Raw genomic sequence first — 12732 nt, 5'->3', positions numbered from 1 at the left:
GAATATCCGTGTGATCTTTTTTACCCAATGGGGGTGGTGTGTGCTCAAAGTTACTACTCGCCATCCCAGAACTTTGGCGGCCGCTCAGGACTATGACACTAAGAGTGGAGGAGATTATTATTATTGCTCCCTCTCTCCATTGGTCCTTTTTGAACTTGCAGTGAACAGGGAAAAGGGGGTGGCAAGACCCCTGAGGGCAAGAGAAAGGCAGGGTGAGCTGTGCTTTGATTGAACAGGGTAACTTAAATAGCAAGCTGTGCTACAAAAGTGTATTTTTAATTAGCAAATCTACAGAATTGCACAGCAAATTGCTATGCAACACTGCTTATTTTATGCCCGTGGTATTTAGAAAACTGTTTACAAGTGCACTAGACCAGTTAGGGAAAGCAAAACCCAATGGCACACTGTTGGGGAGAATTCTCAGCAATGTGCTAATTCACTCCACCTTAGAGACAGATCCCCCACCAACCTTGCTGGATTTTGAGGACTTGATTTTTTAAAAAAAAAATTTTTACTTGAGAGAGTGGGACCCTTTTTCCTACTGTCTCGTATTTTAATGTGATTTGAACACTGTTTCCCTTTGTGGAGTATGACAAACTCCATAGGCATCTTTTACATTGTGTCACAGCACCTTCAGTGGCACAGGGAAGTCTTTCAGATTTCCCCAAGGTTTAAATACTTACTCTTGGATAAACTACTGTTACAAGTGCAAGTAAAGTCAATTTCACTTCACTGCTCTTGAAACTTTCTAGACCCAGCACACACTCTTACAATAGGGTGCTGGAGGGGGTTACTTAGTCTCCCCTTTGTCTAGCTTCTCATGTTATGATTTTGTTACCCTTTCGACACTGAATGGCTGGTGGGAGTGGTTTACTTTTAACTACCGTGGTGTGCATTTACCACAGGCTGCGCTCTCAGCTGCAGTAAAACACCCAAGGGTGCCATTTTTGTCAAAATGGCCCCAGTCTTTTTTCGCCATTACTTTATGGACAGGTCCTTTTTGAGATTTACTCTGCGCGCCAAACCAGGTTTGGTCTCTTTGTTAATTTTTGCCTTTGGTGGGATTCACGAGTGAAGCCCACCTCTGGCTCCAGGGTGTCTGGCGGGGGCAGGAAGCGAGGTAGGTGTCCAAAACTCCCTTTGCTTAGTCTCCTAGGGAACAAGAATGCACTGTGAGGTGATTGGCCGGCTGGCTGTCCGGCAAGGACAGCCACCCTGCTGGGTGACTGATGGCTGGGCTGGAATGAATGAGAGAAACCTGCATAAAAGGCAAGGCTTTTTGGCTTGGAAGGCAGAGTTGACTTGAGAACTTGAAGAGGACACCTGCAACTCCTGGAATGTTGGTTTGCCTGGTGAAGCCCTGCTGCTGTGCTGAAACTCCAAATTCGTAATGACAGAGAAGCCCCTGCAAGGACGACTTTTCCCTTTAGTTGGTGGGACAAGTCAACTCCAAAGTAAGCCACCTGCACATCCTCTCGGAGCTGTTTGAAATTACACTGCAGTCGCTGCCGGAACTGAACAACCAGGGAGAGGAAAACCAGATCGTGTGTTGCTTTTAAGCTGGCCAAGAGATCCTGGAAGATCCTCCGGACTCCCAGGAATCAGGACTGGGCAAGCCTGAGCCCCCTCAACAGAGTGCAGGACCCCAGATGCAAAGAAAGTCCACCTCGACAGCCAAGATCCGCAATGTTGCTATTTTCAGTAGATGCGAGGAGCTGAAAAACCAAAGTGCCACTTGTTTGAAGATTGCCGGTTACAAGCGGTGGCAGTCACATTGTAGTGCAGGAGTCCCCAGAAGTCCTCCATCTTGTGCCCACGACGGAGGCACAGGAACACCAGAATCCGCAGAGCTGCACAGGGACAGAAGCCATCTGCTGCACTTTTCTTCATACTAAAGGTACTGTGCAGTCGGAGAACTTCTTGTTTTGCCACCTTGCTTGATATCAGTCGAGACTTGTCTCGGTTGCTCTTGTAGAGTTCCTTGTATATTTTACTACTCGCGGGCCTAACAGCTTGTGACCCTACATTTGATTCTACTTTTGCTAAAAAGATTTCTAAAACATTGTGCAAGACCTTCACTTACAAGCAAGAAGTGCTTCAGTTCACCTTGACTTTAGCTAACTTAACATTGGTTGGCCTGACTCCCTGAATGACTATTCACTCCTCTGCTTATGTGTTTTTGCCTTCCTTCTAAGAAAGAGTTAACTGACTTTGAATTGGGGGTTTTTGAAAGCACTTACCTGATTAAGAATAATTGTGTGAACACTTGTCTTATTCTGAAACCTCTTTTCTTTGACACTCCTCTCAATAACAGTGATATATTAATGTCCTCAGCACACTAACTATTGAAGTCACCTAAGGGTGTATGTAGTGTCTGTTGGCCATCCCAAATGGGTATTTGCTGATTTAGAAAACTAAGTGTGTATTTTGAAGTGTATTTGTGTTGCTTTATTGCTCCCTTCTGAAAGCTTATTCAAACTGACTTAAATAAATTAATAATTGTTTAATCAAGAAAACTTGTGTAAGAGTGTATTTGAATACTTGTCACTGTGAATCTGACTCCCTTACAGCTCACATTGACCCCTCTTGAGATGAGCCTGGCTACTCGACCACACTACCAACCTGCGTACTACAGACTTATACCAAAGGTTGGGTTCCAATTGCCAGGGTTGTTGTAGTGCACCCAAAGGGTACTGCATACAATCTTGCCTAATGAGGCCCAAAGGGGCAACCCAGCCTAAGCCCAAAAGTTATAGGCAACTGGAACGCTAATCACACTCTAAGATCACACATAAAAAGAGTAAGACTAGCTGAGAGTGGAAAAGATTCCCACTCACCTAGGAATAAGGGAAAATAATCAAGAGTCCAGCAAAAAGTCTTGGTTGACATAGGTCAGGGAGAGTTCTCTCTGAAATGAAAATCTTACTCAACACTTTGCACCTTTTGTGACTCTGTGAAAACCATTTTCATGCTGGCTATCACGTGTGCTCACATTGTGAGCCAGCTGCTAAAATTCTGTGTATTCTTGTTTTGCAAGGAGGTTTCACCACCAGATTAACGTTCTACCAAATTGGTCTGAGTTTCATCATCCTCAAGATGCTGTTTGCTGTTTCATTAGCGGAAGAATCTGTAGGAGTATGGTAGGCATTTTGAGGAAATTGTTTACTTTCGAGAGTTTTTGTATTTCCTTCCACAGATTCTTCATCAGGCTCCCACCTACACATATCCTATTTGGGATACTTTCACCCTTATGTGGCTGTGTAATATTTCTGCATCAAGTCGAAGTTTAGCGCTTCTTCAAAACCTAAGCAAGTTGGGAGATTGAGATCAGATTCCACGAAGCATTAATGAACATGGGTAATTTGTTGATCAGATATTCACCATGGCCTTTCTAAAGGTATGCTTTCGGCATTGATTCATTTATACACACTTCTATAACCTATTATGTCACTGGTCAGCTTAGCTTATTTGAAGTCTAAAAGCATGTCTGTATCTTTGCCATTGTTTGCTGACTGAACGAGCAAGACCTCAGTCAAATTTGAAGTTTAGATATTGGCATGTAACTAGTTAAGTCTTCGTGACTCTTGGTTATGCCATCCCCTTCACGGAAAAATGGTTAAAAGGTACGATCTTGCACATGTCTGGTTGTCACAAAGATTCTCCATTCAGTCAGTTGGAACCTGCAGGATTTTTCAACTTTAAAAAAAAAAGTATATATTTTTTCCAACATTTTTGATCGATACATACAAGCTATTCTACTGTAACTACTCGTTTATGGCATTGGTTTATTACTTCACTCCTGTTTGCTTGATTTGTCGGGACAGCAGAGAGCTTCGTAGATCCCTCCGGTCCTTTAAAAGGAAAGTGGACATTGACTTAATGAGGAGGACAAATATTGCATTCCAAGCTTCAGTGTAAGCTTTTAGCTGGCCTGGAGATGCTTAAGCCATGATGTTTCAGAAGTGTATATGTGTATCCATATGCTTGAAAGTGGGGGTGGTACCTGGTGAGACATATAGGCTGCTTGCTTTAGTGGTGGTTGGCTTGTAATCTAGGTGATGTACATTTATTTTGAAAAGACTAGGAGTCAAGTTGCACAGTTTATCACCATAAACTCAACGCTTGCTACATATATTGAAACTTGTGTTCATCCTGTTTTACTAAATTCGCAGTTGTCTTTGGTCACTGCTTTATACAGGCTGGAGTCTTGCGCTTAAACTTATTCCAGTGCTTTCTTGGCAAATTGCCTAGTTTCTGGAATCTTCGTCCTCAAACCACTCCTCGCCAGTCCTAATAGTCTGTCATTACCTATTTAATTTCCTCTTTGACCTCAGAGGACTCGAAAGTAGCCATTACGTCAGAAGATCTGTGGCTTTTCATTGGTTCTTATTTTTAGTCTAAAGAATGCTGCTTTAACCGTTTCCATCTCCCGGAAACATAGATATGGATTTTTTTTTTCTCCTGCTCAAGCCAGTCATAAGATTTACAACCATTCTATTGGTGCCCAATTGTGGACATGACTGATCGAATGGGATTTGTGGGTGTGATAAATGGGGACAGGTTCTATTACTGGTGGCTGCCTAACGTGGGTATGGGATGGGGCCGTCCTTTCACCTTCAGTCTGATTGCACTTGACATCAGTTTCGGATCTGTTTTCTAGTTAAAATACAGAAAATTATTTGTACGCAGCTTGCAAAGTGACCTACAGACCACGTATGCCGCTAAAGTATTCACCCTAAATTTATTTGCATGCTTATGTGCTAGCTGGTCAGTTTTCGTTTGTTTACCTTTCGTGTTTTTGGTTTGTCTAGGGGTTGCAGTCTAGCGGACCCACACACTACTCTTGCCAACCATGATGACTTGTCTGATGAAGTGAAGGAACTAAGTCATCGGGAAAATATACTAGATGACTTAATACAAAGCTGTACACTGAACCTTAAGTTATTAACTGAAGATTCGGAGAATCAGAGATATCCTTTCAAAGCATTTGGGTATTATAACAGTTGTGTAATGAAATGGGCTCTTTTGTGTACAGATCTGTAAGCATTTACTGCAGACAAAATGTAGGTGCATGTCAAATCCATTAGCAGATTTATTTCTCTGTTTTAAATAAAATGATTATCTTGCTTACTAGAAGAGTACCTTAAGGTTGGGGAAAAGTGAAACTGTCCGTATCCATTTAAAATGCTTTGTAAAATCAAATACTGTCTTGGTTGGGTGTGATTTAAAACCAACAATTCTTTGCACCTTGTCAGTCATGAATTGACAATGACTAGAGTTGCCACCACATTAAGCTTTCTTGATTTGGCGGAGCATTAATCAGTGCTCTATTGTTTCTGCTTGCATGTTTCTCCAGCATGGGGTCTGGCATGGATTCACATGCTCATGACTATTCCCCGTCAAGCTGGTAATCCTCGGTAAAGAAAAAATCAGTTTCAGTTTCGTTTCCGAACTGTCATTCTCCTAATAACCAATCGCTGGTCTCCGGGTCATACTGCCCCAGCCAATGACTGCCCTCTACCTAAGCCCCTCCTCTGGCAGCCATCTTCAGATTTTTACTGCATGTTCAAATGAGTCCTCGTGCTATAGCTCTCGAGCTTTTACTGCGTTTTGCGATTTTATTTTTTGTATTTTTTTTTTTCCAAAGAGTTTAATCTCACTTTCGGTCAATCGAGCCTCAAGCTCCACCGTTTCTACTTCCGATCAACGGGACCCTGCTTCGGAATTTTCTACGCCCCTCAAGGGTGAAGTTTTCGTCAAGTTCCGCTTCTTGGAGGATTCCAGAAGATCTTTGAGGCCTACCCCGCGTGGACATGGCCCAGGACAAAGGGAGCACGACGCCCGGATCCAAGCTGTTGAGGGGCTGCCATGGATGCGGATTGTAGAATGTCTTCAAGGAGGACGAGCATTCTAGATGCCTCTACTGCCTTCACGAAGACAAAACGCACGTGGAGAAGGACTGTGCGTTTTGCAAGAAAATGTCGGACAGACCATGAAGGATCGGCAGATCCGCCTCACCAACTGGCTGGAGGGGAAGAGCCCAGCAACAGGTGAGAAGAGGTCCAAGCAGACTTCTAAGACTTTTAATGGCGCTCCGGCGACGGGCGCCCAACAAAAGGCAAAGCTCCGCGTGCACCGGGAGCGCCGAACTGTCGGGCCTCTTGGCTGCCAGGCAGGGAGCACTTTAACCGACGTCATCAACCATGAGCCAACGCTCTGGCTCGGAAGAGGAAGTCGGAGAACCCGGGTAAGCTACAGGAGAAGTCCCGGTCAATCTCGACAGACAGCCGAGGGGGAGCGAGGTGGCAACCCTCCCCCCCCAAGGTGAAGGCATCAAGCGCGTCCAAAGTCGTGAAGGCCTTGATTCACCTGGCTAAGGCCTCTATCGAGGGAGTCGTGGCGGCCCTGGTGAAGCCTGTGGAGGCGACCTCGGGGCCCAGAGTTTCCCTGCCACTGCAGAGGGAATTCTCTTTTCAACCCATTGATAAGACCCACGTGAGAACCCCGGTGGAAAAAGGGGGGGGGGGGGCAATGGCCATCACGGAAACGCATACAGCCTCTGAAGAGGAGCTGGCTGCAGTCGTGTAGATCCTGGAGAAGAGGTTCCAGGCGGTCCGGTCCCACGAGAGGGATGCTGACGAGGTGGACTAAGAAAGCGATGGTGGTGCCGACGAGGTTCCCGTGGAGGCAGAGGATTCCACTCCCCAACCGTTGCAGCCGGTACCTGGGCCACAGGACAACTCTGGAGTAATCTTGATGGCGATCCAGGCCTTGTGTACGGAGATGACAAGGTTGCCCTTACGCCCAACGGACGATCCAGCGGAGCCTGGACCGTCGGGAAACCCTTCAAGCAGAGGAGAATTCATTCCCCCAGCCCATTCGCCCTTCCAGCCTGTGTGGCCCTCACAGCCTTCATTTCCTTTCCCAGATCCGCGGTATGAGACAGGAACAGACGGCCATGACGGACGGGTGAATACGGTGGTGACGAAGGGATGGGCCTTCCATCACCACCTCCTCGGGCCTCCCCGCCCGACGAAATTGGCTCCTTCCATGCCATGATCGCCAGGGCATCTGAGTTCTTCCAGCACTGCCCCAAAGAACAGAAGAAAGGTTTCCTCTACCAACGGCGTGAGGCCAAGAGGAAGATGGTCCTCTCGGTCCCGTTACTTGAAGACATCTGGGACGAGGGGCTGGTGCTCCTGAAGAACCCGTCCACGACCCCCCCCCCCCCTGCCAAGAGACCAGTACGAGAAGTACCGGGTCCTGGTATTCCACCCCATGTGCATTAAGGCGCAGCCGACCCAGGATTCGGTCGTGTCGGCGGCGGCCAAGAAGAAAGCGGCGTGGCCGACTGCTTCCACTTCAACCTCCCTGCCGGACAGCGAAGGGAAGAAACTGGACGCCATGGGATGACGGGTCGTCTCATCGGCGGCGACTAAGATGAAAGCGGCCAACGCCCTTGTGATTGTGGCCCGCTACGACAGGGAGCTGTGGTTTAAGATCGCTTCTCTGCTGGACTTCCTCCCGGACGACAAGAGGGCTGAGGCCCTGGAGATACTGCAGGAAGGTGAGGTGGCGGCAGACCACGCCATAACGGTGGCCGCGGACATTGCTGATGCCGGCTTCTGCCAGATGGGCAATGGTGTTTGCCTTCGCTGGCGTAGTTGGCTCAAGGCAACCGATTTCCACCAGGATGTGCACACCAGAGTTTTGGACATGCCTTTCGATGGGAACAACCTGTTTGGCAAGATGGTGGACGAGTCGCTGCATGCCATCAAGGCTGACAGACGGTTCGGGCCTTGGGAGTTTGGCAGCACCGATAGCCGCCCTTTTGGAAATCCGTAGGCAAGCAAGGTTCCTCCAAAGGATTCGGCGGCGGCTCCTTGATGTACCTCCAGGCGGCCCACTTTTCATCGCAGGAGGCCTACAAAGTACGTGGCAAATCAGGAGGATCTCGTCGGCGTCAACGAGGAGGCCAAGGTGGCAAGGCCGCTACCAAGCAGGACTGAACCGGCCGTAGCGTCAGCCCCCCACCTGAGCACCCCGGTGGGAGGCCAGCTGGTGAAGTTTGTCAGCATGTGGGATTCGAACTCCACTGACCGATGGGTGCTGAATGCCCTGGCCCACAGGCACACTCTTGTTTCTAAAGAAGTGCCGCCGCATTCCACCCGTGGCCAGGAAGAAAAACCACGTCCCTCAACTGCTGCTGGAAGTAAGGGCTATGCTGAAGAAAGGAGCCATTGAGTTCGTCCCAAAGAGGCTCCTGGCTGTACCCGCGATACTTTCTCGTAAGAAAGACTGGCGGCTGGCGACCCGTCGTGGACCTTCTTCATTTAAACAAGTACATAAAGTCCCAGAAGTCGTGCTGAGGCAGCTGGAGGAAGGCGACTTCCTATCGTCGCTGGACTTGGAGGATGCCTACTTCGACATCCCCATTCTAAAAGGACATCGAAAGTTTCTCAGATTCGTAGTCCAAGAGTGGCACTACCAGTTCAAGGCCCTCCCCTTCGGCGCCCAGGATATTCACCAAGTGCCTAGCACCAGTGGCGGCGCGGCTGCGCCTGCAGGGGATCCACGTCTACCCATAACCTGGACGATTGGCTCATCCGAGCAAGGACAAGAGAACATGCCGTCGAGCACACAGCGAAGACCGTCCAACTGCTCACGATCTGGGATTTTCCATCAACTTTGCAAAATCCCACTTGGTTCCGTCGCAAGTCGCACTGTTCCTGGGAGCCAGGCTCAACACAGTGGCGCGATTGGCCTCTGTCAGAGGAAAGGGCGAAGGACATCCTGGGCCAGGTGCTATGGCTGTCGACCATGGACGTGGCTAGAGTGAGGTCCATCAAATCCCTTCTCGGCATGATGTCCTCATGCGCCTGTGCAGGCTGCGGATGCGTCCACTGCAAGAGTTCCTCGACGCCCGTTGGATGCAAGCTCCGGGCAGCTTAGACAGGATCTCGCTCAACGAGACCTTCCGCGCATCTGGTGGCGGGTATGGACTTCCAGACCCCAGCACATCAGGAGACGGTGACGGATGCCTCCCTGGAGGGATGAGGAGCACACAGTGAAGATCTCCACGCAAGAGGCCTTTGGCTCCTGGAGGAGAGGTCACTACACATAAACGTCCTGGAGCTCTGAGCTGTGTGCTGGGCCCTCGGGTCGTTCCTTCCATCCTTCAAGGGCAAGGTGGTGAGGATCTTCACCAACAACACCACCACGATGTTCTACATCTGGAAGCAGGGAGGCACCAGATCCCCAGCCCTATCCAAGGCCATCGCCCAGGGGATGTTTCTGGTACCCTTCCACCTGGCAGGAATAAAGAACACCATCGCCGACTCACTCAGCAGGGAGCTACGCTCGTGCCACGAGTGGGAACTGTGACAGGATCAAGTGGATCTGCTATTCCAACAATGGGGCAATCCTCAGATCGACCTATTCGCGACGGACACCCAAGTGCCGGAGGTTCACCAGCAGGTTTCCCCAGCCGGGGAGCATGGGCGATGCCTTCTCATTCCCCTGGGACGGCCTGTTCCTCCATGCGTTGCCGTTGCTGCTGCGACTCATCAACCAACTCAAGACGGTCTCGGTGCAGTATGATCCTCGTCGCACCGGCGTGTTCGAGACAGATCTGGTTCCCGGACCTTCTGGACATGTGGGCGTCTCCCCCTCCCCCCCCCCCCCCAGTCAAACTGCCGACAGACGCAGAAGTAGGCGCAATCCTCCACCACGACCCGGGGTCGCTGAACTTGCAGACCTGGCTCCTGCAGCACTAGAGTTTGGAGGGTACGATATCCCGGCGGACTGCAAGGAGGTGCTTGCAAAGGCCAGGGCGTCCTCAACTCTCGCTATGGACACAAATGGAAGAGGTTTTCTGTCTGGTGCCGGGCACAGAAGATTAACCCTCTGCGGATTACGGCCCCTCAAGTGCTGCTGTACTTATCGCTGGCCAAAGCAGGGCTGGCCCATGCCTCAAGATCAATCTGGCGGCTATCTCCCTCTATACCAGAACTCCGGGGCGCTCATCCCTGTGGTCCCATTGCCTGGTGAAGGAGTTCATGAAGGGACGGTTCTGATCTTTGCTGCCGGTGAAGTCTCCGGCCCCGGCGTAGGAGCTCAAAGTGGTGCTGACCATGCTCACGGGCTGCCCTTCGAGCCTCTGCATTTGGCGCCATTGAAGTTCCTGTCGTGGAAAACCGGGTTTCTTGTGGCCATCACCTCTGCACGACGGGTGGGAGAGATCCAGGCCCTCTCCTGCAAGCCTCCATACCCGACTATCCACGAGACGAGGGTGGTGCCTAGGCCGCATCCCTCCATGCCCGAGGTGCCGTCGGTCTTCCATCTGAACGAGCCCTTGGTGTTAACTGTTTTCTTCCCGTCGCCGGTTGAGAGGACTTTGCACTTGCTGGATGTAGCTAGAGCGCTGAAATTCTACATGCACCGCACAGAGTTTTTCAGAAGACATCACAGCTGTTTGTGAACTTTGGACCTGTGAACCAAGGGAAGGCGCTCTCGAAGGCTTCCATTTCCAGATGGCTCCCTGGCTGCATCATGCACTGTCACCGGTTGGCAAACAGACTGTTGCCTGGCCGTCCGAGAGCCCATTGGACCAGAGGATCCCTGCTACCACGGCTTTCCTATCTGGTGTGCCCCTGCTGGACATCTGCAGGGCTGCTACGTAGAGGTCGACGCACACCTTCACGAGATTCTACTGCGTCGACCGGGATTCCAGGGAGGAGTCCAGAGTCGGCCAGGTAGTGCTGCGCAACCTGTTCGCCTGAAGGTGGGCCTGGTGAGGGGGTAAGAGATGCTTAATGTTGAGTTGATGAAATGCTTAATGTTGAGCCTTGCCACCGTGGTTGTGCATGGGTGTACCGCTATGTTTTCTTATATTCATGAGCATGTGAATCCATGCCAGACCCCATGCTGGAGAAGGAACAAGTTACTTACCTGTAACTGTTGTTCTCCAGCATGGGTCTGGCATGGATTAACATGCAAACCCTCCCTCCTACCCTCTGCGGCTCTTCACTTGGTCCTACTGCCACTTTACGTGCTACCAAATCTGAAGATGGCTGCCAGAGGAGGGGCTTAGGTAGAGGGCAGTCATTGGCTGGGGGCACTATGACCCAGAAACAGTGATTGGTTATTAGGAGAAAGACAGTTCAGAAACTAAACAGATTTTTTCTTTACTGAGGATTCCCAGCTTGACGACGGAATATTCATGAGCATGTGAATCCATGCCAGACCCATGCTCTAGAACAGTTCCAGATAAGTAACTTGTTCCTTAGCCTCAGTTAAAATTTTTCGTACAAGACTACCGTTGGTCATCTCCCTCTCCCCCCAAACTTCCCTCCCCCACCCCTCAGGCCAATTTCCTACCTCCAAATTCCTACTTGTGATGTTTGAGGCGGGGAGTAAATGATCCAGTGTATTTGAGAGTAAGCATCCTGCAGGTGTGTAGTGTGCAAGTCATGCCTTTTTACAAATCTCACAGTAGCATTGAAACCAGATGTCCGTATTTAATGAGCACAAAAAATGTGGACCATATCAGATGGCGCTCACATTTACATTATACGTTTACTATGTCCCTCACCAGCAGCCCAAGAATTTTCCCAGAATGGCAGGCCCAATATTTAACCAAGTGTTGATGCTGATATATTAAATGGGCAGCTTCCATGGCAGTAACTAGACCGCATTTGATGACCCCTAAGCAATGGTTGTCATTTAAGATTAATACAGCCGCTATCCTTAAAGTTTAATGCAGTTACATTCTAGCTGCATCTTTGCAACCCAACCCCACTCCCTGCAAATCTTCAGTTTGTGGTCCTCCTTGGAGATATACAATTGTAATGATATCTGGGTGATGGATTACTGTGGATTGTGAAGATTAAATGCATGTATATGAAGGTGCTGGAGAACTGGTAACAAGTAGGCTAGCAGTCGTATTGGACCGCCCTTGTAAAAGCACATTTTGAATGGATTGTGTCGTCCCACGTATTACTCATCTTATGATATTTATCCTTCCTGCTTCAGAATTCTTTTTCTACAGGGGGTGCTGTGTGCTGTCTCAGCAAGTCGATATCCCTCGAGGGCCTCTGTTCGACTGTCTACGTCATCGGTGTAAATGGCGCATGCAGCGCCCTTTGGCTTCAAATCCGTTTTTCCAAGCTAATGCTTCGAAGATTTACGGCACGCTTCCGTTCTTCAGTGAACTTCGTCAGCTATTTTAGATCTACGAAAATGTCTTCCATGCCGGCTCCAATGCCTAAGACGGGCTTCAGGATGTGCCAAGACTGTGGATCGAAGAGGTCGATCACCGACCCCCACTGCATGTCTGTGGTGCCTTGGTACCTGTCACTGTACCTCTAACTCCTGTCAGGCGTTGACCGTGAAGGCTCTCGGGGAACGTAAAGGTAAATTGGTGGTGGGAGGTTGCCTTCGAAGTCTCCTTTGAAGAGCTCAAAAAGAAAGACTGAGTCGAGGGATTCTCCTCAACGGAAAGATCTAAAAGATCTTGATCGAGGAGTCGATCGCACCATTCTTAGTCTATGAAAAAGGCCAAGAAACGTCATAGGTCACCTTCGACCTCTAGTGATTCCCTGGCAGGTAAGCAAATGTCCAACTAAGTTGGACTTCCCAGCAAAATGGGATGAGTTTCGTAGAGAAATGCTTAATCTTCGAGAGTGTGGCCCGACTCTCTCTAAGGACAAACAGAAAGCACATGACTCTGTC

The 12732-nt window shown here is 49.3% G+C and overlaps 1 protein-coding gene across 1 annotated transcript in view; it reads left to right on the top strand.

Moving 5' to 3' along the window:
• Nucleotides 1-12732, top strand: part of E2F3 (E2F transcription factor 3) — a 191808-nt gene that overhangs the window by 67165 nt on the left and 111911 nt on the right. Inside the window, exon 4 of the mRNA XM_069613576.1 lies at nt 4812-4970. Within this exon, the coding sequence (XP_069469677.1) occupies nt 4812-4970 (159 nt within the window). The remainder of the gene's footprint in view (nt 1-4811; nt 4971-12732) is intronic.

Source organism: Ambystoma mexicanum, chromosome 5p (assembly GCF_040938575.1).
Source record: "Ambystoma mexicanum isolate Mex_15411 chromosome 5p, UKY_AmexF1_1, whole genome shotgun sequence".
In the NCBI taxonomy this organism is placed as follows: domain Eukaryota; kingdom Metazoa; phylum Chordata; class Amphibia; order Caudata; family Ambystomatidae; genus Ambystoma; species Ambystoma mexicanum.
This window is presented reverse-complemented; position numbering and strand designations above follow the sequence as displayed.